General features: G+C 34.7%; 1 protein-coding gene across 2 annotated transcripts in view; it reads left to right on the top strand.

Moving 5' to 3' along the window:
* Window positions 1-26,204, top strand: part of Ifih1 (interferon induced with helicase C domain 1) — a 56,937-nt gene extending 30,733 nt beyond the window's left edge. For both annotated transcript variants that reach the window (XM_026393097.2, XM_026393096.2), the window contains exons 6-17: window positions 2,882-3,102; window positions 8,521-8,731; window positions 9,609-9,826; window positions 10,897-11,013; window positions 12,664-12,787; window positions 13,294-13,572; window positions 14,012-14,271; window positions 18,023-18,172; window positions 19,455-19,616; window positions 21,782-21,972; window positions 22,493-22,583; window positions 22,684-26,204. In XM_026393097.2, the coding sequence (XP_026248882.2) occupies window positions 2,882-3,102; window positions 8,521-8,731; window positions 9,609-9,826; window positions 10,897-11,013; window positions 12,664-12,787; window positions 13,294-13,572; window positions 14,012-14,271; window positions 18,023-18,172; window positions 19,455-19,616; window positions 21,782-21,972; window positions 22,493-22,583; window positions 22,684-22,863 (2,204 nt within the window). In that variant the 3' untranslated portion in view covers window positions 22,864-26,204. The remainder of the gene's footprint in view (window positions 1-2,881; window positions 3,103-8,520; window positions 8,732-9,608; window positions 9,827-10,896; window positions 11,014-12,663; window positions 12,788-13,293; window positions 13,573-14,011; window positions 14,272-18,022; window positions 18,173-19,454; window positions 19,617-21,781; window positions 21,973-22,492; window positions 22,584-22,683) is intronic.
* Window positions 26,205-27,781: the final 1,577 nt, after the last annotated feature.

The raw sequence follows: 27,781 nt of genomic DNA, 5'->3' as shown, positions 1-27,781 counted from the left end.
AAACTTGGGCTGCCCATCAAATCTCCTAGTCATGACTCAAAAATATAGAAAGTTACTGAGCTGTCTAGCCCATTTCAGTGGTAGAAGTATAGTTTTCTTGTCTGAAATCCTTACGGAAATGGTTGTATTTTGGTAGTGCATGGCACATAATAGGCACCAGAAAATATTTATTACAGAATGAATTAGTGGTACATGACCAGCAAAGTAGCACTAAAATTTGTGACCTTGATTCTAGAGTTAAATTTTGAACACGATATCTTTTAAACATTTCAACTCTTCTTAAATCTATTAGTGTAGTAAATATCTAATATGCATAAGTGATGTTGATATCTTACTCATTTGACTGGGCTTTAGGTTCCTGGGAAAGAGATTTATAAAACTGCTCCATGTTATTACAAAGGATATAGAAGTAAGCATGAAAAACAAAATGGGAGAATGATTATTTTAAAAAAATACATACAACTAAAATAAGGAAAGCAGCATTTTATTATTTTAAAAACATCTATGAAAAATGCATACAGTGAGATACAAAACAGAATTTATCAATATCTTTTAATGAATATCATAGACCAAATAGCAATTTAGCAAGAGTAAATTCCTCCTGGATCTTGGTTTTAACATTGCTTCAAATATTCTGACTTCGCCTAGCATTTATGGTGCCCTGTTTTTCCATCCCTAACACCACCAAACAAACAAACAAACAACAACAACAACAACAACAAAACTTAGTTCTTTTGAAAAAATTACGTGATATATATCCTCTTAATGGAGGTGAAATATCAGAATTTTCATTACTTATAAAAGCTTCTTAGTAGAGAAGTAATATTGTTCTTAAATAAATCTGAACCTTACATAAATGAGTTACAAATACTATGAGTTCAAAGTAAGCATAGAAAGAAAACTTGTAAATGTGTAAATGTCTATTTTAAATGTGAGTTTTTCATGAAAACCACACTAAATGAATCAGCAGAAGACCCAATGATAGCTTAAATGTCTTGCATCTGTCTTCACTCATCCATATAGAAGGCACATTTCCTGCCAGGTTTATAGATGGTTCTTCCTAAGTGGTATTTGGTGTGAAATTTCCTACCTGTTCAGATAGTACTATCACAACAAGTTAAAGTCCACTTAAATAGAACCATCCAGTTGCTGAAACAGAGCCATCAGCAAGTTTTCAAACATTAATGGGATTATGTTGGTTTAGTTTTATTGGTGACCATTGATAAGAGAAAGAACACTATTTCATGTGTGATAAAGTACTGATAAGTGCTGTCATTTCATTTTTTCTTGTGATTATATAAAACATAAGATAGACTTTTAAATTGGTATAACATTTATATTACTGCATTCCATGTTGTAAACTGTATATTTTTAAAGATTTTCTCATGGCTAATATAGATTAAAATGGTCACTTCTAAATAAAATATATTGAAACCAATGTATGTTATAATAATCTCATTCTACCATTCCTAAAATCAGTGTACATTAGCACCTGCTTTACCAGTATTATCAATTAAATATATATATATATAAATTTAAAATATTTATAATATACTGTGCTTTGGGTTTCAGGAGAAATATGAATTTGTGGAGATATACATATAAGGATATAATAAAGATTATAATTCAAACCTAAATGGCAAAATTAGTCACAATTTAGTTTAAATTAACAAAATTAGTTGTTACCTTTCAATGAAAACCTACGAATTAAAGGCTAACATGGGCAAAGTTTTTCTCCTAGTCACTAAATATTGCTTCTGCACAACTTAATTTCTTTTTCTTTTTTTAAAATATTTTTTAGTTGTTGATGAACCTTTACTTTATTTATTTGTATGTGGTGCTGAGAATCGAATCCAGTATGTCAGTAGGCAAGCACGTCACCACCGAGCCACAAACCCAGCCCCATAACTTAATGTCTTCAAATAGGAGAGGACTTGATACACACACACACACACACACACACACACACACACACACACACATTTACACCCTGCCCTTCATATTCCATAACTATAGATTCGACCAATTGCAGATCAAAAATGTTTTTTTAAAACAATTGCTTGTATTGAATATTCACAGATTGTTTTCTTGTTATTGTTTCTTAAATAATACAAAATAACAAGTATTTTCATAATGTTTACATTGTATTAAGCATTATGAGTAATATAAGGATTATGTGAAGTTATGGCATATGTGTGCAGGTAATATGAAAATGCTATGCTATTTTATATAAGGGACTTGAACACCTGCAGATTTTGGTATCCACAGGGGCTCCTGCAACAAATTCCCCATAGATACCAAGGGACAATTGTGTACATATGTTTTTTGTAATTTAGATGTCAGATAAAATTTTAACAAATGAAGGAAAGCAAAATCAGCTGTAATATATTTTTTGTAATAAAAAATAAGGGTGACAGCAGAACAAGGGGGATGAATGAATCCTGCTTTCCCAATTTCTCTTGATTTTGCATGTGGGGAAGCTCAAAGAAACAAGTAAGACATATTGGCTAAATGAAGAAATGGGAATTCTGATGCATTAACAACATAACTGCCAATCCTGCACCACATCCGTTTCTGTAAATTGTTCTTGGCTTTGCTCACTCTTTGAAAACATTCCCCCCATGTTGCTAGCTTCCCAGGCCCTCGTGCTGTTAATTCACTCCTGTACCCCCGCTCCTTAAGTCACTTCCATGATATAGCACCAGCGTTTTGCAAATTTAAGAGGACACCTGACACTGATTGGCACAGAAATTAGAAAATGAATTGGTTTGGACATAGAGGAGAAGGAATTTAAACCACAAGAGGCCTATATTCAATTTCAGGCCTACTAGCCTTGATTATTTTATTGCCTCTTATTTTCCCTCTTTTCAACTTTCTTCAGATGAAGAGGAGTTTTCGGAAAGAGCATCCCCTGAGCCAGAACTGAAGCTCAGGCCTTACCAAATGGAAGTTGCCCGACCAGCCTTGGAAGGGAAGAATATTATCATATGCCTTCCCACAGGAAGTGGGAAAACCAGAGTGGCTGTTTACATTGCCAGAGATCACTTGGACAAAAAGAAACAAGCATCTGAGCCTGGAAAAGTTATAGTTCTTGTCAATAAGGTATTCAGACAACATGTAATATGGCATCATTTATTCATTTTTCATTTTACTATTCTGAAGATTTTATATAACAATATTTTTAAATAATATTTGTAGCAATATAGCACACAGATTAAGTTTAATTGAATGTAAAGTCAAAATGAGCACTTATTTTACTTTCAATGTTTGGTTTTATAAGTATTTTTACTAAGTGACAAAGCTTAAAGTTGGATTTCTCTATAAAATCATTAAATCAATAACTTAGGCTTAGAGATATATTTTAAGGTCAACTGATATTGGTTTAGTTTCTCACTGCATGTGAACATCAATGACCTCAATATATCCCTGGAATCTAGGATCAAATAATGTCTTTTACAGTCTCTTTAAGCACTGATCCTCAATTGAATATGAAATGTCCTCTTTATCCAGAATATATATAATGTGGTTTAAAGATAAAGAGAAAATTAAGTGAATATTTGGTTTATTTATATCCATCTAAATATGTAAACAATGCTCAAAGAATATATACACATATTATACATATGTATAATATATATTAATGTAGTAAGTATAATTACATTAAATGTGACCATTTTTCTTAAATACTTCATATTAGGGTATGTGAAGGGCATCTTAATTAATAGATAAATGTTTTCCTCATTGTGAAACAAAATCTAGGTATTTGTGCCTTACTAAAATAGATGATAATTTATTCATTTATAAATTTGCAGATTGGGGATATTAGTTTTCACCATTTTGTGGAATAAAATTGAGTATACTTTTCATGACCAGGAATAGACTTTTTCCCATTCTCATGAATTTCTTTACAAAAAATTCACCAGTAGACTATAAAACTTCCTATATTTTTTAGTATTTCTTTATGCTCAAATTTTCAGTTACAACTTGCTTTTCAGTACTAAAAAAGGTAATGATTTGAGTGATTCCATCCATGATTTGAGTTATTTCCATCATGTTGTTCCAAATGTATTTTGTATATATCTGCTATGTCTAAAACTACTCCTTTACACATTTATACCCTCTTTTACACATTTACTTTGCGAGAACTTATTTATTTTTTATTTAATTGTTGGTAATGGTGATGCATTAGAAATTATTTGTCTATAATCCTTCATATATTCCCTTTTTGATGGATATTACTTTTTAGAATAAGTTTGAATCCTTTTTCTGCCTAACAGCAGTGTGATCTCAGACAAATTAGTTGCCTCATCTGTAAAATGAACAAAATAATAATAACCATGTTTGAAATCTAAATTAGATGGTGTGTGTGTTGAGAAAAAGTCTCATAATGATTCAATAAATATTAACTCTTTCTCCCATTCTTTTTCCTCACCTTTGTAACTAATGAAATCAAACACTTTAACCAGAGAATAGGTTAAATGTCAGATCCAGAGAAAGAACAAAGTTAGTAGGATTCAAAGCTACTTAAACTGATTTTTTAAATACAACTTAGCTATTCTGCTGTTTTTCAAACTCAGCCTCAACATCTACCCTGTCAAAGGGCTCGCTTTCCCTACTTATCTGTCTCTTTGTTAATTATACCACCTCCTCAGAACCATACAGCCTCAAAACCTGGGAGCCATTTTTTTATTCATTTACTTCTGCATTTCCTTTCTGTGGCCACAGGGGCACAGAGCAGTAGAGCTGGACAGGGCCTTTGAGATCCAGCTTTCTTCCTTGGTGGAGTCATAGTCTTATTTCCACTGAGTAACTTCAAATATCAAGGAGATCTCCTGTCTATAAGACAGCCCCAGTCATTCTTTGACATACTGACACTATTAGAAAGCCACACATGTATTCATCCAGATTTGCTTCTCTGAAACTCACACGCATTGTTTGCAGTTTTTTCCTCTGTATTTCTGAAAAGTAAATCATAATTCTCCTGCCTTACAACAGCCCTTCATGAAAGAGTCCTGTGAGTCCTATGTTACTTTTCTTTTTGTCCCTGGGATAAATGTCCACAGTTGTTTTAGTTGTTGCTATAACAGGGTTTCCAGGCCTTTCATCATTACTACTTCTCATATTCTTCCAAAACTTTATCCAGAATCCTCTTAAAACACAGAGTCCAGAGCGGAACAAAATACTCTAGCTATGGTCTTAGCATTGAGGTGTTACAGGAGATACATGATATAACACTCACCCAGCCTGTGACTTGGTTTGCTTTGACATCTACAGACTCATCTGCATCTTGCTATGAACTCAGAACCCCATTTCCTTTTCTTCTGAAAATCTGTTAAGCTAAAGTTAACTTATTTTTGTGCAGTTAAGTTTTTAACCTAAATGCAAATACTTTTGCTTCTCTCTTTATATTGCTGATGTTGCTGTATCATTTCAGGTCTCATGATGTTGTATGTATCTAATGCACTTTCCTTTCTACGAGACTTCCTGTCTCAGTACTTTATTCTAGTTAGGAAACTTTCATCTCCTCAGATCTAGGTGATTTTTATGAATGCTCATTTATAGCCGTGTTTAAATGTCAGTTCATCCTCACTCTTCACATTCACTGCATTTTGTCTTGTGAACATTTGAGGATATAACTTGAGTCCCTGAGCTTCCCTGTTCTTTTTCTCCCTAGAAATACTAAAAATCCCTCCACTACTTCTCCCATCTACGTCATAATTGCATAATTTCCTATTCCATTTTTTTTATTTTAGAGTAATTTCACTTTAATTACTTTTGGTGAGTCAGGAAATCTCTGGTCCAATAAGTAAACTTAACCTGCATTCTGCTTTTAAGCCTAACAGGAAGTTACTGTAACCTTTGATCTAGAAAAGAGAAATCATGTTTCCTAATACCATTTACTTTCATCTCCCTTCCTCCATCCTTTCCAAAGTTATAGCCTTCAAATGCAGGGAGAAATGAAAACACCACCTGTGCTCCCAGACTTTTCATTTCCTATCTAGGGCTTCAACATCATGAGAGATAAATCCCAGGTTCCTTCAGATGCTATAATGTAGCCCCATATGATTCAGCAGAAGTGGGTAGCAGTTGGGTTTGATTAGTCTTGGCAGGCACTCTGTCACATCTCAGGAAAAGGCTCCAAGAGGACCACACACCTCCCAATTAGCCATGTCAGACTTGCATCTGGCTTTCTCTGTGTCCTTCAATAGGAAGTCAATGCCACCCAGAGTGATTATCAGGACTTCCAACACCTGCTATCTCCTGGGACAATGTTTTTGTTTTGCAGATAAGAGGATGTTGCTTCCTTAGAAGGTTTTGACTCTCTTTTATGGGTAGAAGTTGCTATGTCACTCCATGATCCAGAGATTTTTATTAATTATGCCATTCAGCATGAGTGTATTTAAAAACATACCCAAAGCACATTCTGTTCTCAAGGTATCTACAGTTTAGAAAGGAGATGAGAGATGTATGCTAATACTATAATTGATATTTTATTGCACTTTATAAAGCACTCTCTTGTACATTATCTCATTAAAACCATACAGTGACTCTATGAGGTAGTCATAATTATCCCAATTTTTTTTCCATCAGAAAACTGAGGCTCCAACTTTAATTGGCCTTCCAGGGGTCATCCAGCCAATAAGCATCAGAGAAGAGTTCTGAACCCTTATCCTCTAAAGTCAACCTGTTCTCTTTCCACTACTTCTGCCACTCAAATGAAAGGCAAAGTGGTGTATCAGGGAAGTTTTCTGAGTACTGGAAACATGGCAGCTTCTACTGCATTTAATTTTCACAACCCTATGACAGGTCCACACATTACCCTTATTTTTGAAGGAATGGAGACACTTGAGACGAATCAGATCTTTTCCAGGTCACACACAATCAAGCAGCTGGAGTGGCTCTTTTCAGGGATGTTTTGCTTCTGACACCTGCTTTTTCTTTCCACCACATTCATTTTCCGTTCTCTTCTTCAGAATCTTTGTGACTCAGATTACTCCTGTTGTCTTACCCAGTGCAAACAATGCTTCTAGAAAAATGAATCAGTGACGGCTTTGTGGGAGAGACAGAAGAGTTGTGGCACTCACATTTTGAAGTCTTAAATGTCATGTGGGAGCTTCACTAAAGTGAAGAATTTAGGGCTCTGCCCTCAGGTGGTCCCTAGATGTGGCAATCCTTGAATGGGGCTCAAGAGTCTGCGTTTTCCAAACCTCTTAAGTGATTTTGTGGCAGGTAAACCAGAGAGAATTTATTTTGAAAAAAAAAACAAACACTGAATGACAGTTCCTCTCATTACCCCCTTCTACCCTGTGGTAATGTTTTCCACTTGCAAACCTTGATTATTGATTTTAAGTCTACTTTGCTTCCATGGATTCCATTTTTACCTCTTCCCTTTTCCCCTCCCCAGACATTTATTCCTAGAAGCCTCTATCATTTCTACTGAATAATAATAAATAATAATGAAAAGCCTTGTTCTTTGTGTGCTACCGTTCTCCACCAGGGAGATCAGCCAGCCCTTATTTAACACATAAGTGGGACTCACCTCAAGTAAAAAGAATAGCAGATATTCCACTGTTTGCACTATCAGGTAATCACATCACGAGGAAAATAATGTGCATTTTTTGAGGTTTGCCCTTGAAACTCTTCCCGGCAACTATCTTTCATACTACATAACCCTGGACTTCCAGTGTATAAATCCTATTAAGAAAAGACCTTCCCCCAATCCAGTGACAATCTGGCCAACTTCAGCAGTCATTGCAACATACAGAGTCAGCAGAACAAGATAGAAAGTTGCCCCCTTCTTTTGCCAAGTGTATTTGCTCTTTGGTTTTTGCTCAGTCACCAAAACTGTTCCAGTAGTTCCTCACTTCCTACCCAGGCTCCCAGTCATGCCTTTCCTCTTTGCTCTTGGTTTCCTGCTTTTTCTAATCGTTCAGGCATGTTGCTTTTATCCTGATCCACAAACCAACATTGAGGATAAGTCACCTCTACACACCACTCATAAGGATCCTATGAACAGTTACACTACATTTAAAATACTCTTGTTAGTGTTCACAGTCTGGCCCTGCTGTGCAAATTAAAAATATATTTCTTATCCCATTTCAGTTTCAACTTATGTCCTTACTAACACATGGCTGAGTAGATTCGAATTCCCTCTTAAACACTTCCTTTGAGGGATTAGTTGTTTCTTCCTCTTTTCTGTCATTTTGTATTCACATCTCCAAGAGAATTATTACATTGCATTATTTTTTTTTAGTCTTGATAATTGTGTTTAGCTAGACTGAGTTGCTCTAAGCCATTAACCATATCCCAAACACCTTTATGTTCCAGATATGACGTCTACACCTAACAAGCATGTAATAAACATTCATTGACAGATGAATATAAGGATTGGTTGTTATACCTAATTAACTGATAAGGCAAACATGTCTCTTAATGTTTCACACATAGTAGGCCTTTGATCAATACCATTTACTTTGATTTTACTTTCTCTCTTTTTGTTTTTATCTTTTCATTTTTAAGGTAATTTTAGCTGAACAGCTCTTCCTCAAAGAGTTCAAACCATTTTTGAAGAAATGGTATCATGTTATTGGGTTAAGTGGTGATACCCAACTGAAAATATCTTTTCCAGAAGTTGTCAAATCCTATGATGTTATTATCAGTACAGCTCAAATCCTTGAAAACTCCCTCTTAAATTCAGAAAGTGGAGAAGATGCTGGTGTCAGTTTGTCAGGTTGGTAGAAGTGTTTGTTTTTAGAAAAAGAAAATTAGTAATAATGTTGATAGTAAAAGAGGTTGTATTAGTTTAATAATTTTTAAAATGTTGATGAGAAGTTAGCCTTCATTTAGATTGTCCTTCATGTTTTAAGATTTCACTAAAACCCTTCACTTACTGGGAGAAACAAACAAAAAGTTAAGTTTTTCTAGATCACTTTTCTCTTCATAAGAATAGCATTATTAAATCAAGCACTCACTGGATTCTCTGTTTACTTCTGACAAAATTGTTTTATTTGCTAAGAGATTCCATTAGAACCATGGCCTTCTCTGCAGAGCGAAAAAACAATCCTTCCTATTTTCTGAGACGGGTTGAGAAGGTAGGAGATTGGCAGGGAAAATCTCAAAGTAATTATAACAATTAAATACAATCCTAAAACAAAATTTTCTCTTTTAAAATAGTGCATTATTTTAGTTGATATAATAAAAATAAAGATTGCCAACCCAAAATGAAATATTTTATTAAACAACCAAAGGATAATCCTGAGTGCTTAAAAAAAAAAGAAAAAACAAAACAAAAAAAAAGCAGAGTATAAATTTCACTTCCTAACACTTTAGCTTTATGAACTAACACTTTAGCTCTATGAACTTTCTGAAACCCATCTATTAAACAGATATAGTATGTAACAGGTATAGTTTGGTGAATAGTATCCCATACTTAGGAATACACAGATTGAGTGAGTGATTAGATTTTCTCCTACAGTTTGAAACAGAATAGTGCCAGTCTCCTGCCCAAGAAACACATCCCCACAGCCACTTGATTTGCTAGTTTCAGGGTACTTCTCTCCCTGTAGCTTGCAGGTATTGCAAAATTAACCATTTGATTTTCCTCTAAGACTTTTCCCTCATTATTATTGATGAATGTCATCACACCAACAAAGAAGCAGTCTATAATAACATCATGAGACGTTATTTGAAACAGAAGTTGAAAAACAAACGCCTGGAAAAAGAAAACAAACCAGTGATTCCCCTGCCTCAGATATTGGGCCTAACAGCTTCACCTGGTGTTGGAGGTGCCACAAAGCAAGCCAAGGCTGAAGAACACATTTTAAAAGTAAGTCATGAACTTTACATATCAACAAGAAGCTAAAACAAATAACAGTGTTTCTTGGACTTTTTAAGTAAGGTTGAATTCAAATGCCATGATCATCAGTTAAACTAAATCTCTTTGCTGTAACTATGGTAAATACACTTAATCCACAAAACAGTGATAAAACTTAAATAACTGTGATGCAGAAGAGCATAATATTTATGAAGAGTAGATATAACTGATGAGCGGTTGAGACAAACAGAATGCCTTCTCAAATATTCTACAACTTAATGACCTATTCTATATAGAAATGTGCATAGATTATTTTATAGATTTCACGCATTATAGCGTCTTACCCCATGAGTGGTAAAACTGAATACTTTCTGTGTCTTTTCGGTTATATGTCTTTCTATGAATGTGAGCTACTCAAATTAATGGGAAATAGAAATTTCAGGATCTTTCATTAAAGATGAAATTGTCAGCTACCCCAGAATGGTGAAGCCATATAAACCACTCAAGTGTTAAAGATCTCAAGTGTGAAGTGAATCAGAGTAGCCCAAGAATTGCATTTTTGTGTTAAGTCCTTTAGAGTTAAATTCAGTAAAAATCTTTAGAGTACCTATCATTCAGAGGTGCAATTTTTGGCTTCAAGATAAAATTTACCACTGGAATTAGGGACTAACTCCAGTATAATCTATGCACAAAGGGATAAGGCTGCTTCCAACTTTGCACTGTCTTCATTACATGAAGAGGTTGGTAATGTGTTCCATGGTTGTCAAGATGATCTGTAATACGCCTGTGTAATATGATTATCTCATCTCCATTCTCTGTCAATCTCTGTAAATTGCTGTACTCTTTTCATGTCCAATTTTCCAGCTGCAGAATGGAATTTAAGAGATGAGAAGAAATATACTTTTTGCTATAATTATTCACCAACTTGATTTAGAAGTTTCTTTTTACTACTTACATGATATTTTATGCTACATATTTATGCCGCAAATTATATACTACATATTCCTTACACAAAAACTAACACTGAATCAATTATAAGGGGAAAGTAATTGTTTGAACATTTTAAAATATCTCTTCTCCAGATATGTGCCAATCTTGATGCATTTACCATTAAAACTGTTAAAGAAAACCTTGAGCAACTCAAAGACCAAATAAAGGAGCCATGCAAGAAGTTTGTAATTGCAGATGACACCAGAGAAGTATGTTCTTAACATTTTATATCTATTTGATTGTCAATGCCATATTCAATTAAAAGATGGCAAAGGCTATTTTATACTGACCATATGGATAATACTTAAAAATTTTTGCAAACAAGTTAAAGTTTTATGCTTTCAAAACTTGGTATTGGGCAGCAAATCACTGATGCTAATTGTTTCCTCCATTCATCTTTTAGTTTTCTAGTTTATGTGAAAAGTAACGCAGTAACTGGCTACATGTGAGCCTTGGAGGGATACAGGTCACAGGCATGAGGCTAAGGAGCAGTCTTCTGAACTAGAGGGATATGACAGTGAACTTTATCCTTTTTACTCTCTTGGTGACTTCCAGGATTAGTTTTCTGACATTCCACAGAGCCATTTTGTTGCTACCAGTTTACAGTTGGCAATGATAATGGAAATTTTACCTAATTTGCATATCTGCATATTTACTTTCTTGGGGAAAATGCTGTCATAATAAAGGAGTGAAGTATTTAATTTAGTGGTATTTCTCTAATGAATATTTTTATTGATTATAAAAATCAACTGAGAGTCAATTTGGACATTATGACCAGTAGGTTATGTAAATACTATTTTTTGTAAAATTGAAAAAGCATGATGAATTTTAGCTATTTGCACTTAATCACATTGAAAATACAACTCGTAAGAATATTGGGAATAAGGGAAATGATATATGTGCAGTAAACAATACTGTGATTAAAATGCAGTAGGCACTAAACCAATGTTAGAGACCAACCTTCATAATTTTTTCAATTCTGAAAGAGTACTATCTGTTTGAGGTGTGTGCACACATTCAAATGTACTTTATTCACTTTCACTTTTTTATTCATTCAGTTTTATTTGATATGTTTCTACTCATAATCATTAAAAAATTCTTATGATATTTTTGAAAAGAATTTGTTCTTTTTTAGCTTACTAACTTTTTGATACACTTTTTATCAAAGTATAACACATGCACAGAAAAGCACAAATCCTAAGTGTACTAATTTGTGGATTTTTTCATAAACTGAACACATCAATACAAATAAAATACAGATAAAGACATAAAACATGGCCAGTGCCTGAAAATTCCTTCCTCCCCCTGTCAATCACAGTGTCCCAAGGAGAACTACTATCCTGATTTTAAAACCAAAGATGTGTTTTGACTGATATTGAAATTTATAAAATGGAATCGTATAGCATAAACTATGGCATATTTTTCTTTTTTAAAACTAAGCTTTTTATTTTGATAAAAACAATATTGAAAACAGTATTAAATTTGTTTGAATTTCGAAGTGCTTCTTTAATTTGTTGACTTTCCAAGTACTTGTGACATTAATTCAATGTGTTTTTAAAATTACCTTTAATATTTAGGATTTATAACATTCATTAATTTTACTTCTGTAAAACTTTTAAATTAGAAATTACAGCAGAGGCATATGGTGTTAGTATGGGTATGGCTTGATGTTAGAGGTAATAAAAAAGCTGAAAAAAATAAGTACAATGTACAAAGACGTGATTAGAGGTTATCTTGTTACATTGTCTAGGCAAAGAATCTCAGTCAAATTTATCATAACGTATAAACAAATTTAACAAAGATAACATCACTCCATAACAGCATAAATATGTAAGAATAAGTGTATAATTTATTTTTAGGATCCGTTTAAAGAGAAACTTGTAAAAATAATGACAAGCATTCAAAATCACTGCCAAATGAGTCCAACATCAGATTTTGGAACTCAGCCTTATGAGCAATGGGCCATTCAAAAGGAAAAAAAAGGTAATTTGGGTTTGAACTAACAGTTTATCGCATGTTTACACCAAGATTTGAGATGATTATAGCACATACTCACAAGCAAACTGTAAGCAAATAGAATATCAAATTGAGTTTCTGTATTCTGTATGGGACGAGCTTAAACATGTTCTAATCCCTTATCTGAGGAAAGAAGTACCAATTCATCCAGTTTTCTCTTTCATTTATTGTATATTTAAAGTAAGAAGATTAGTACTAACAGCTGTCTCTCATGGCAAGCTCCACTGACAGGTTTGTCATGCCATTCCTGCATGGATTAGGTGCACTTTCTGGCTGATGCAGAGTTTAAGTCAGCTTGTCAAGGGGTTGGGAACTGTTTCCCCCTTTGAGAATTCATGACACATTTTAAGCGGTACCTTGATCATTTCAAAATGAAGATGAAGCTGATTTTGGAGTCATCATTTATTTAAGTCTGCAACACAATCATAGGGGGCTTGCTTGCTATTTCTCTTACACAGTGTATTCTTTTACAGCTGCTAAAGAAGGAAATCGCAAAGACCGTGTGTGTGCAGAACATTTGAGGAAATACAATGAAGCCCTGCAAATTAATGACACCATTAGGATGATCGATGCATACAAGCACCTTGAAACATTCTATAATGATGAGAAAGAGAAGAAGCTTGCAGTCGTGGAACACGACAGTGACACAAGTGTGGATGACGATGATTGTGATGATGATGAAGATGAGGGTGATTTAAAAAAACCTTTGAAGTTGAACGAGACTGACAAATTTCTCATGACTTTATTTTTTGGTAAGATTCAAAGAAACATATCTCCAACACTCTTACGAGTTTACCTCTTTGATATGGATCACCACTTCTTGTAAGCAATCCCAGAGTCCCTCTTAAAAATTTATTTTCAAAGAAGAAAGCCCACTCCTAACTGATGTGACCAGATTAGGGATTACTTGCATGGTATAATCAACCACTGTCAAAATGACTGCAATGAATTTATTAATCAGACCAGCCTGATATTAGATATAGCATAGGATCAATGATACGTAAGTCACATCTCAGTGTATCACTACATAAAATTCTCTAGTGTAATTGTAGTTTTTAAAACTAATTTATTTATTCTTTAACAAATGAAACGTATATATTCATGATGTACAAAATGATGTTTGCTATATATGTGTTGTAGAATGGCTAAGTGAAGCTAATTAATATTAATAATTATAATTATTTCTCAAAGAAAACAAAAAAACGTTGAAAAAACTAGCTGAAAACCCAGAACATGAAAATGAAAAGCTGACCAAATTAAGAAACACCATATTGGAACAATATACCAGGACTGAGGAATCTGCACGAGGAATAATTTTTACAAAAACACGACAGGGCGCATATGCCCTTTCCCAGTGGATTTCTGAAAATGAAAAATTTGCTGAAGTAGGAGTGAAAGCCCACCATCTGATTGGCGCCGGCCACAGCAGTGAGTTCAAGCCTATGACACAGGTGCAAACGCTCTTTTGGACTTCTTTTCTTATGCCACTATTATCAGTCTCAAATTGCTTGTGATGCTCTTCATCATCTCTCCCACTTAAAATACTTTTACAGAATGAAACACCAGTTCTTCAAATCAAGTTTAATAATAGTCTACTCTGGTATTTGATAAGCTAAGCATTGTCTTAAGAGTCTGTTTTTTTTCCCATATTTGGAGGAAGATTTAAGTTGGGTTTCTCTTTCAAAAATTAACAACCCAATACAGTGTAGAGAAAAATGGTTTCTTTTCAAGGTTTTTGTTTTATTTCATTTTTATCTTATTATACTATTTATTGTGTGCACAGTAAAATAACACTTGGGGAGAAAAAGACCCTCATAGACATTTCATGCATGAGTACAACAACCATCTCTCTTTTTTTCTTTTAATTTTTTTTATTTATGTATGACAGCAGAATGCATTACAATTCTTATTACACATATACAGCATAATTTTTTATATCTCTGGATGTATACAAAGTATATTCGCACCAATTTGTGTCTTTATACATGTACTTTGGATAATAATGTCCATCACATTCCACCATGATTTCTAACCCCAAAACCCTTCCCTTCCCCTCCCACCCCTCTGCCCTATCTAGAGTTCTTCTATTCTTCCCACGTTCTAGCTCCCTACCCCACTATGAATAGCCTCCTTATATCAGGGAAAACATTTGGCATTTGGTTTTTGGGGATTGACTAACTTCACTTAGCATTATCTTCTCTAACTCCATCCATTTACCTGCAAATGCCATGATTTTATTCTATTTTATTGCTGAGTAATATTCTATTGTGTATATATGCCACTTTTTTATATCCATTAATCTAGAAAAAGCAAAAAATAAGAGACCCAGAATAGCTAAAGGAATCGTTAGCAAGAAGAGTGAAGCAGGTGGCATCACTATACCAGACCTTAAACTATACTACAGAGCAATAGTAACAAAAACAGCATGGTATTGGCACCAAAACAGACTGCTAGATCAATGGTACAGAATAGAGGACACAGAGACTAACCCACAAAATTACAATTATTTTATATTAGACAAAGGCACCAAAACCATGCATTGGAAAAAAGATAGCCTTTTCAACAAATGGTGCTGGGAAAACTGGAAATCCATATACAACAAAATGAAATTAAACCCCTATCTCTCACCATGCACAAAACTCAACTCAAAATGGATCAAGGACCTAGGAGTAAAACCAGAGACACTGCATCTAATAGAAGAAAAAGTAGGCCCTAATCTCCATCATGTAGTATTAGGCCCCAACTTCCTTAATAAGACTCCTGCGGCACAAGAATTGAAATAAAAAATCAATAAATGAGATGAATTCTAAATAAAAAGTTTCTTCTCAACAACAACAACAACAAAAAAAAAACAATCTGTGAGATGAATAGAGAGCCCACATCTTGGGAGCAAATCTTTACCCCTCACACATCAGATAGAGCACTAATCTCTAGAGTATACAACCATCTCTTCTTAGAGTAAAATGTTTTTCTGAAGGCTGAAGTCATACTGACCCCCAAGTCTTGCTGGACAAGAAGATACTTCAGTTCTGTTATGGACATCATCATTCAGGCCAATGGAGCAAACTAAATCTATTTGAGCATGTGTTTAGAAAAAAGAATTCGGGAATTGTTCACAATAACTCTCCATATACCCTGTACATGCACTTATGTTAAGTTGCCTATAAAATTTAAAGCCAGATAAAGAATTGTTTTCTTTGGACAACAAGCTTATTTCTTCATAGTATCAGAATCCATCTACTTAATCTTTGTTTTCAGTTAGTATTTTTTTTTTTTTTTTGCTGTGGTGACCAAAAGGCCTGACAAGAGCAATTAGAAGAGGAAAAGTTTACGTGGGAACTCATGGTTTCTGAGGTCTCAGTCCATACACATTAAGTCTATTCCTCTGGGATCAAGATGAGACAGAATATCATGGTGGAAGAGTGTAGTAGAGGGAAGCAGAGAGCTTTCTCAACAAGGACAAAACGTATATCCCAAAGGCATGCCTCTAAGAACCCGCCTCCTCCAGCCACACCCTACCTTCCTTCAGTTACCACCCAGTTACCATCCCTATGGGGGATTAACTCACTGATTAGGTCAAGGCTCTCATAACCCAATCATTTCATCTCTAAACTTTCTTGCATTGTCTCACACATAAGCTTTTTGGGAATACTTCATAGGGACTGTTTTTGCCCTGGCTTCCGGGTAGCTGAAAGGCCAAACAGGTTCAGTCTCACAGCCTTTGAGTTAATCCTTATAAGTATTACATCTAAACTCTTTCACTCTAGGTCTTTTATTTCTTGTTATATTTATTAGTTTAATGTTGAGACTTTTGTTGTAAGTGGCCTCAGCTCCTGTTTGAAAAGGGATGAGGCACAAGTGAGAATCCTGTTTTTAAACTACTTCTGCTCGTTATCCACTTCAAATCTGGGGGTTACTTGCCAAAATCTGGACCCTCTTCCCTTCCTTACCCCTCTGAATTCCTCATTTCTCACCCTGGTAAACTGGAGTGGATTTATACTTTAGAAGAAGTATAAATCCACTTGATGTGATTTAAAGTATATCTGAAATTTCATTATTAAAGTTATTGCTTTGAATTAAGGCACAGGCATCTTCTGATAAAATCCAAGGACATATTAGTTTTATCAGCAGATGTGAAAACATGAGGAAGAAATCCTTAAAGACACAAGAGGGGCCTTACTAGAGAATTCTCCAGCAGTTAGGAATCAAATAAAAACCTATGCTGCCCCTAAGAAGAAAGGGACCAGAGGCACATGGTTTATTAGATGGCTTATTTTGCTGAATGTATAGGAACAAAAGATAGAGTGAATCTGTACCAAAGAGTGTTACATGAAAATAAAACAACACCAGTTACATCAGGCTAGGTTCAAGCTCACCTATTCTTCCTATGCAGGGACCAAAGGGCATATTTTAATATATTAATATTGACTTTCAAAATCCAGATACTTGTTATTTAAAAATACTTGTAAATCTGTTTTTAATAACCTATTCTTCCATCTTTGTTATCCCATTGAATACATCCAATATTGATCTTGCTTAAAACTAGTAAGATATAAGGCCACCTCATAACTCTCAGTGTACCCTGTACCTGCACTTATGTTAAGTTGCCTCTAAAATTCATCTTAGACTCTTATCCAGTCCCACAGGAAGCCAGTGTTTTCACTTTTCTTATTTGTCCTTTCAGGAACATTCTGTACGTTTCGTCCCTGAATGATTCTGAAAATGACCAAATGCAGTATAGAGTGTGCATTTTTTTTCCTGTGACTCAAAACTCAACAATCTATAAAAACATCACTGCATCTAATTCTCTTAATATTAAATATTCTGAAGTGAATGTGATGAAAGTAAAAGCCCGTTTCAGCTTTTCATTGCCATATCCTTTTGTCAGCCAACAGCACCTCCTCCTTTCTTCCTCCCAAATCGCCCATCAATTTATTTCCTTGGCATAACTGATGATCTTCCCACCTCCAGACTGGAGGAGGGAAATATTTGTGTTATTGTGTGGTAATCCCAGATTGGAAATCAAATGTTGTCTCCCCATCATGTCTTTGTTCAATGCCAAAAACAGATGGCAGCAGATCCGTGTATGATCTAATCCTTTGATTTACACTGACCAGTTGCAATTTATTATTTCTTCTCTTAATTAGAAGATTTTAATGTGTTTAGCATCACAAAATTTAATTTATTGAAATGTTTCCACAGAATGAACAAAAAGAAGTCATTAGTAAATTTCGCACTGGAAAAATAAATCTGCTTATCGCTACCACAGTGGCAGAGGAAGGTCTGGATATCAAAGAATGTAACATCGTTATCCGTTATGGCCTTGTCACTAATGAAATAGCCATGGTCCAGGTACGTTCAGATACCTTTATAATGTGTTAAATTTTCCTTCTATGTTCTGATTGCTTTTTTTTTTTTAGTGAAACAGCAAAAAACTTTTTTTTTTTTAAGTTTTAAAAACATCTTTCCTTTTCTGCTAAAAAGAGCAATCTTGAAGAACTGAGCAGTACTGTCATTTATATTACTACTGTTTAATTCATTTGACAAACAGATACCTGTTGTATTTTTAATGAAAAACTCTTCTTAGGTTGGTATTTCTGTAACCTGAGACTTCATAGGACCATGGCACTGGCCCCATGTGTAAGAGCCAAGAGGCCGCCTATTCCTAGGATGTCTGTAACCCACAGTGGGACTAGAAATCTGAACCACACTTTCCCACAAGTGTCCACAAGTGTCCGGCAGACTAACACCCCCAATCTTAGGGAACCCTGATGTTTCTGAATTCTCTTCCCTTGTTCATTCATCTTTTTTCTATGTTTGAAATCTTTCATGATAAAATGTTTAGTAAGGGCAGATTTAGAAGTGTCATAAATAAATAAATGAATAAGATTTCCCAGTTTCCATTCAAATTTCACTTTATCTATATCCACCCACATTGAGCAGTATTATGGTTACCTTTTGTTGAACATGTAGAGGAGTTGTGCTCATTAATAGGTACAATAAGCTTCCTGTAACATTAACTAAAAGGTTTGTATTTATGCTGTAAATCATATCCTTGGATGAAAGTCAATAGAAGACTAAGACAACCAGGCACTCATCTAATTAGGAAATAGTTTTATTTCAGAAATTTATTTATAATAAGAGTATGCATTTTTCCTTAAGGATAATATTATAGTTGATAGGCTCCTGAGCTAGGCTACATTTCTGTTACTCAAAATGTACCTGAATACACTTTATTAAGAGGCATAAAAAAAATTGTCTCTCTAATGAGCATGTGTCCATGGAAATGTGCTCAGAATCAAATGTAAGATGCCAGGAGCAGATCTGCAGCCTCACTAGCCCTGATGCCAAGGCAGAGATGCCCTTTCTCATGCATCTCTCTTGTCTTCCTGAGGACTTTCAGAGCCAGTGGGGTGGGGGCTCACCATCTTCACACTAGAACACCAATTTCCATATTACAGCATATTTTAAGTTTTGAAGAGCTGACTTACAAGAAATAACTAACTATACAAGGAATAGAGCAATCGTTTGAAGGCAAGTTTGCTGAGCAATAAATATCATTCCAGGCTCAAACCAGCAAAGTTTGTAGTGAAGAATAGCCTTTCATTTGCTTGACTTTTTTTCATGTTCTCAGGCCCGTGGTAGAGCCAGAGCAGAGGAGAGCACCTACATTGTGGTTGCCCCCAGCGGTTCAGGAGTTCTTGAACGTGAGATAGTTAATGATTTCCGGGAGAAAATGATGTATAAAGCTATACACTGCGTTCAAAATATGAAACCAGAGGCATATGCTCATAAGGTATTGTTTTTGTTCACCTCTAAATTTGGTTTCCATTTTAAAAAAGGCTGGATACGATTACCACTGCTATTACCTCTGTGGCTACTTTTCCAGACAAAAATTGTACTAAATTACAAGTTCCTGTTTGCTAAGCTGTGTTTAGTGCAGAATTATATATAAAGAATCAAGACCTATGGTGGTCAGGAAATTTTTAGGGAGTTTTTGTTCATTATAGTAAAACCAACCATAAACTTTGATAATTTAAATTCAGGCTGCCCTTGATATAGAAAGACGAAGGCAACTCACTCATTCAACAAAATCTGGTAATTTTGGATTGATCCAATCTGTTTATACAAGCACATTTTTAAATTCTTGAAATATTTATAAAATGTCCACTGTAAGACAGGCAAGTTCTAGGAGCACAGACAGAATATAGTAAAAACAACACAGATCACACTCCTTCTGAATGAAGCTTATATACTAGTGTGCCGCTGGTGATGTTTGGAGAAGAAAAACTGTAAGTAAAGGTGCAAAAGCAACACCTACACCATATAAAGATAATTGCTAGGGAATTTGAATAGGATGGTATAAAACAAGTCACTTGATGGCTACTTTAATGAGTGTTTGAGGAAATCCTCTTAGAGGTAGTAATACTGAAACTGGATCTGAATGATTAAAAAATTATATATATACAATGGCATATATATATTTTATATATAAAAATGTCATATATACATATATTATATATATGTCATCTAACTACATCTCAGTTTATTAACACAGTTATGTGAATTGCGTAAAGGAATATAGTGAAAGAAGAATGTATTTCTACAATATTTCAGGAAATCCTTCAAATTACTGAATTAAAGACTGTAACTACTATAATAGCAAACAATCCATTTAGAAGAAAATTCACACCCTTGCATATGGGTGTGAATGTTAGTTTCTTAACATTGGAATTGGCTCTACCCTAAATAGAGCTTCAGGAAAGGGATGCTTTCAAACTGGTGTACAAAACTCTAACCAAGTCCAAGGTTTCCTGGCCAGGTTTATATACAAACTTACATTTTAAAACCCCTTTAGATAGAGAGCAAACCAAACATTTTGGAGTGTCAAACTTTTTCCACAAAATAGTACCATTAGAAAGTTATTGCTTCACATCTAATGTCCAAAAAGAAAGAATCAAATAGATATTTATAAAGGCTGATATTTCAAGACAAGTTATTTAAGGTGAACTCTAGGACAATATCTGGAATTTAAAGGTCAAATTTTCCCAATCATTTAAATAAAATTTTGTGTTAGTCAGCTTTTTATGACTATACTGAAATATCTGAGGTAGGCTACTTTATAAGGAAAAGGTTCATGGTTCCACAAGTACAAGGTCCAAAGAGCATTTGAAAGCTTATGGTGAGGGCCCCCAAGCTATAACCATATCATGGCAGGAGTGCAAGTGTATCGTTTTGTCTGTGTGATCTCTCTCCCTGTCTTTGTAAAATCTCCAGGACTCAGTAGTAAGGGTTATATCTTAATAACCTAATCTGATCACTCTCCAAAGCCCCACTGTAGCCAGATTGTTTCATCTTCTTAGTACTATTAACATGAGAATTGGGGGATTTAACTCTGGCATAAATTTGGGTATATAAGTCACATTTAAACCATAGCAAATATGGTCTAGGTCCTTTTTGGCTAAGAGACCTTCTTTCCTAAGACTACTCCAGGTGAAAGAGCTCAGAGCAGTAATGCCAGTGAAGTGTGGTATGACACTAAATCATAGCTACCAAGATAATGTCTCCATTCATCTCGTTTGAGAATCCTTCTCAATGCAGTGCTCAGGCAACCACTAGTATAGGAGGGGAAACCTGTTTTTTATGTCATAGACAGAATTGACATAACTGAAAGCTTCTTAAAAATCAAATCAAATGTCTAAGATCAAGTTGAGGAGCTTAAACATTTCCCTGAAACTTACTCAATAACTGTTGCTCCATTATTACATTTTATTTGACTTAGGGTGATTATAGGACAGGCTGATAGACTATATTCTTCTGGGGTCATTGTCTCATGATTTCGATTTATTTTTACTAGACCACAGCTAAATGTATATTTTTACAACTAAGATCTCAGAATTCTAGAAAACTTATTTCAATAAAACTATGGGGAAAATATTGACTATTCCTTTCTGTATGCAGATTTTTGAATTGCAGTTGCAAAGCATAATGGAAAAGAAAATGAAAACCAAGAGAAATATTGCCAAGCAGTGCAAGGACAATCCATCAATAATAACTTTTCTCTGCAAGAACTGTAATGTGTTAGCCTGCTCAGGGAAAGATATCTATGTAATTGAGAAGATGCATCATGTCAATATGACAACAGAATTCAAGTGAGTTTGGGAGGACACAGTTTTTCGTTTCTCTACTATTGGTAAAGCATACTCTATTGTAAATAGTCTTCCAAAATGGTGAAAATAAGGGTCTTTTTTTCAGAAATTATCCTATTTTACTCCCATCCAACTATATTCCCATTTCAAATGTCTATTTCTAAAGTAATCTATGCTGGGACAAGAGAGGAGAAATGTAAATCCCACATCCATTTTGATACAAGGCACATAATATGCAGAAGTTCATATTTGTTCTCAAAGTTTTGAACAACCAAAGTCAAGTTAAAATAACTAATAGACTGAAAGAAGTCACAAAAGGACACATGACCCTTGAGAGATTTGTGTGGATAGGGGACATCAACCAGATTTCCCACAACAATACTGGAAGCAGGAGGGATAGAAGGAATGAGGCATGGGATAATACAGGCATGTGGATGAGTCTAGGGTCCAGTGTGGACTTGTTGTCTGCAAATTGGTATTTTGCTAATTCCCAGTAATGACTCTACCTCCTTCATGATTTTAGGAAACTCTATGTTGTGACGGAAAACAAAACACTGCAGAAGAAGTTTGCTGACTATCAAACAAATGGAGAGATCATCTGCAAATGTGGTCAAGTAAGTAAATTGCTGTGGACTCAATTTTACTTTGGCCCAAAGGAATGCTTAGTAGATGTACATTTAATTTTTTTCTCTCCTTTTCTCTTTTGTTTTCCAGGCCTGGGGAACAATGATGGTCCATAGAGGCTTAGATCTGCCTTGTCTCAAAATAAGGAATTTTGTAGTGGGTTTCAAAAACAATTCATCAAAGAAACAATACAAAAAGTGGGTTGAATTGCCTATCACATTTCCTGATCTTGACTACTCAGAATATTGTTTGCCTAGTGATGAGGATTAGCGTTTGATTCTAGATTCTTTTAAAACATTATCAGTTTAACATTTAATATGATTTTGATTAATGTTTTCATTATACTAAAGATCTGATGTGAGAATTAATAAAATCATCATGCTTTCATCTGCATTGAGCCCTCCAAACAACACAACATATTATGCTTGCAATTTTTCATCTTACTGGTTGACAGGATAAAGAAAATCTACCAATAATACTCATTAGGATAGAGCATATAGTACCATTAGAACAGTACTGCAACATAAATGAGAACCCAATGTGCCAATGTCAGTTCTATTACTAATTTTCAGAAGAAAGTTAGACAAAACAGTTCTGAACCTTCCTCCCCTATCACTGGAATGTTTATGATATACATAATTTGCTTTTTATTTTATTAGTTTCCTATTGCTGCATAAGAAAGCACACAAATCTAGTGGTTTCAAACAACACCCATTTACTGCAGTCCCTGTTCTGTTTTGTCAGAAGTCTGGGCAGTGTTCTCTGCCCAGGTTCTCACGAGGCTGAAATTCAGGTGTCAGCCAGTCTGTGTTCTTAGCTGGAGGCACTGAGGGAAGAATCCACTTCCAAGCTCATGTAGAGAGTTGCTAGAATTTGTTTCTCTGCAGATGTCTAACTGGGGTTCCTGGGTTATTTTATTTTATTTTTTTTAATTTATTTTTCTGAATGTCCACTGGGACTTGCCCTTACCTCCTAGGAACACCCTTATCTTGTGACCTGTTCAAGGTCCTTTTCCGGCACTGACATTGACCTTTTCGGAGCAGCAGGAGAAATTCCCAAGTCTGCCAAGATGGAGCCTTTGATGTAACTTAACTATAACAACAGGAGTAACTATTCCATCATATCTTTAGGTCCTGATCATACTCAGATGATTGTTCAGGGGATCACACCTGTGGGTAGGAATATGGGGACCCTAATTAGAATTCTTCCCCCCTCACACCCTGTCCAGTCTCTGCTGTTAATGGCATATATGTCTGTGGGAAAGCACTTTGACAATCATAAAGCACCACAGAAGAATCAGTGTTATCAATAGCTTGCATCTTGTTGTTTAAGGTTTACTTCTTCAGCCTTCTCATCCTCCATGAACATAACACTGTGCAGGAAAACTTCCTAATAACAGGGTGATGGAAAAATTCAGACTGGTTATTCATGCCCAGGAGATAACCTGTGTCCATGGAGAGAGAAGCTCACCTTCCTGTCCAGAGTTCACCTAAGATTTAGCAGGAAGCAAATGCTAGGTACTACTTAAGAGTAAAGAGAAAATGGCTTCCTCTGATCCTCCCTAACTCCTGGCAGAAGAGTAAAATCATGCCAAGTGGTGATACCTTTAATGTTTCTGAATAAAGAAAGCACTATCATATGGAGATGAATGCTGGACCCGTGGTGGTCTGTACCACAGGACATTCTCACATTAGAAAAGCAGCCTCTCTTGTCATGAAGGAGCCACAGGATTGAAATAGAAACCAAAGCTGAACATTTGAACTGACTGTTACCCAGTCTCATAGATGGCTTGCTCCATGGAAACAGTTATCTCAGGGACCAAGATGCAGCACAGCATTGGGGAGAATGAAAATTCTTCTGCAGCTTTGGTAGATAGGTTGAATTCAATTTTATAGAAGACTTGAATCTTTTCTTGATAAGACCTCAGAAAAGATGAATAATATTAATTAATCTGAGCTCTGGGAGTGCAAGAGGACAAAAATTGTAGTTTTCTTAAAATACTTTTTAAAACTCTAACAGACTCCATTTAAAGTATTGCTGTCTTCTAGGATGTTTTGGAAACTATGCAAGAAACCAAATGCATAAAAAAGCTAAATGTACTGCTGTAACATATGTAGACTGTTTTTGAAACATCAACAAATATCAGGTTTTTCCATCTATGTTTTCTATTAACTTTTTTTCAATAAAAAGTGTTATTTCTACTTTAAGAGTTTAAAATACATGTTTCAAATAGTATAAAACAATATATGAAGGTACCTAAAAACTTGAACAAAGATGCATATGTCATTTATAAACAACTGTAATTGTGGCATTTTGATTGATTGTTACTGAACAGTTCAATGATCACACTACTGTTTTAGTGTCACTTACAGAATATTCTGATGACAAGAAGACATCAGTATGGAAGTCAGAAGTTTTAATTTCCATTTGATTGAGTGACTTTGAATAACCTTGTCACACAGAGCCTGTCCTGGAAAACAAAGGGTTAGATTTAACAATATTCAAAGTACCTTAAAACTAAATTGTTATCATAGTACATGCTTCTTGCTGCCTGGTTGCTTATGTTTAAAGATCTTTTCCAATAACTTGTGGTAATATCAGCTATGAGCTGAATAGCTGTTGAGTACACTACACAGTTGAATGTAGCTCATGTCTGTTAAAGGGTTTTCTAGGGATCCCACAGAATGGGTACACTGGCTGGAGTCATATGTCACAAAACAGGTTCAAAGGATTCAGAAGTGTTAGAAAATTTTAAAACAAACATTTCCAAATCAGTAGAACTTCAGGAGACAATGTGGGTAAGAAATGTAAGGCATAAACCCCAAACAGTCTGAGATCTTTTCAGAACAAATGAAATAAAATATAGTAAATTGGAGTGTGTACAAATATCCTGAATACAAGATATCAAGACAACATGAACATGAATAAGAAATAGTTTCCCAAAGGATGATTAGTACATGTCACAAGTCATTGTTGAAATGTACAGAGCTTTTAAAGAGGCAAATATTTTATTCTCTGTAATTTAATAGTCCCTACAGCAGTATAGTGCCATGCCTTGGAGAAAGAAGTTTAAGAATTCAATCCAGTTAAATATGAAAACAGAAGAATTTGGAGTTTCTTTCTGTTATTGTTGCTTTTAATATACAAGAGACCAGAACAGCCTTAGCTGATATTGGAGAAGAGCAATAGAAAGTTAGAAAATATTATCATTCTCCACCCTTGAAGTAATTGCTCATTGGCTGTTATTGATATTTTCTGCCAAATGCTCTTGCTACAATCTTTTCTGGTCACTGTGATCTTTGTTCAAATAGGCACATGGTTAAAAGTCATTATTTGCCACCTCTTCAGCAGATATCCTGTATGATCTTCAAAAACAAAACCCAGATGTCACTTCCCAGAATCAATCAGATTTCACAATTTTAGAAATGAAGTACGTGGAAGCAAAGGATCATTTGCTCACCCTGAGCAGAATAAAATACTTGCATCCAAAATCTGGTAAACAATTGCATGAGTCATAGTAATGAAGAAAAATGATGATCCTATTTCCTTCTAAGAGTTATGATGTTATTTTAAAACAACTATAAACTTCTGCTTTTTTTGGTTCGTGCATTTCTCTTTAATTGGTCTTATTAAATATGTGACTTTATGAATAAGAACATGGAGTCTGGAGTGAGTCAAACTTGGGTTTAGATCTTCACTAGCTTTGTGACTTGGGCAGGCTACTAAATGTCTCTAAGACCAAGGGAACTAATAACATTCAGAGACTGTTGTGAAAATTTGGGTATTGCACAGAACATATCCTACAATTGGCACTTAGCAGGAATTATGTATAAAATATAGTAGCTGCAGTTGCTAGAAGTGTATCAGCAGCATTAGTCATCACAGGTGTCAAGGATACATAATAATATGATTAAATTTTAGACTTATGTTTAATGTTTAAGTAGGACATTGACAAGATTGGAATTCTCCACCTCAACCGTTAACATACAGCACTAATCCCAAGAAGTTAGTCGTAGCTATAAGAAAACATGATTATTATGACTATGATATTTAGTGTAGCTCAGGAGTGAATTTGATGTCCAGATCTCCTATGCATATAACTGAAAAATATGTATCAGTATGAATACAAACACTAACTCGTTAAGTGGCTATTAGACTTAACTAGGTCCATTACATAGATGCCATTTTAATTAGATCCTGTCTTCATCTTCAAGTAAGCATGATAATGTTGTTGTTCTGATTCCAGCAACTGCATAAAAGAAAGAGAGAAAAACTGAGGTGTCAACAGCAGTTTTTATCTGACACCAATAATCGTCGTCTTTTGCTTCTAAACTTTTTCACAGGGCCTAGGTTATAAAACATGGAAAGCATTGAAGATTCTTTATAATTTTAGAAAATTTTTGCAGTGTAACACAAAGTCTGTCTTTACATGAAGTTAATCATTCCATATGCATCTCATTTGAAGATGAAATGTGACAGAACTGAGCCCTATTTATTATTTTAAAATCCAACAATAGACCAGATCTTATATAGGACTGTGAGAAGATGACTGTTTGTAGGAAATAATATTTAACCATACAATTTTTATATTATACTCAGACCTCTACTTAAGTTGAATCTATTTGAAGACCTATTTCAGTTTTTGATATAGTAATTTAAAAAATAGACTTATTTTGACACAAATGGAAGACAGATTTAAGTGATTGATTTAGCGACCTATATAAAATAATAATGAACCAGAGATGAGCATTTTTATATATCTCTTTCAAATTCTGTCTCCTTCTGTCCTCTTTGAGTTTGTGCATCTAACTGTGTACACAAAGAATGACTGGATTTCTGGATGGGCTAGTTTTTCTCATTTTGAATCCCTTAACATGTCATGCAAATGAGCTCATAATTCATCAATCTGCAGATTTGTACAATACTAAAGTGACCAAAATAATTGATTTACAGTTATTCTGAACTCATTTGCCATCTGAGATTAATATCAATTCAGTACCACTCTAACCTTTCTAATACTAAATTTACCCTTTTCTTTGAATTTGACCTTAATTTGTATTTTCATGATTTGACTGTGCACAATTAATTCTAAATGACCTGTTGAGTTCAAAATTACAAATTAATATAATTTTTGTAGGATTTATCTCTTTTGGTAAGTGTATCTTTAAATATTAGCATCTTTTTTTGG

This window comes from Urocitellus parryii, chromosome 1 (assembly GCF_045843805.1).
Source record: "Urocitellus parryii isolate mUroPar1 chromosome 1, mUroPar1.hap1, whole genome shotgun sequence".
NCBI lineage: Eukaryota > Metazoa > Chordata > Mammalia > Rodentia > Sciuridae > Urocitellus > Urocitellus parryii.
Note: the sequence above shows the minus strand (reverse complement) of the source record. Positions and strands in the feature narration are given on the sequence as shown.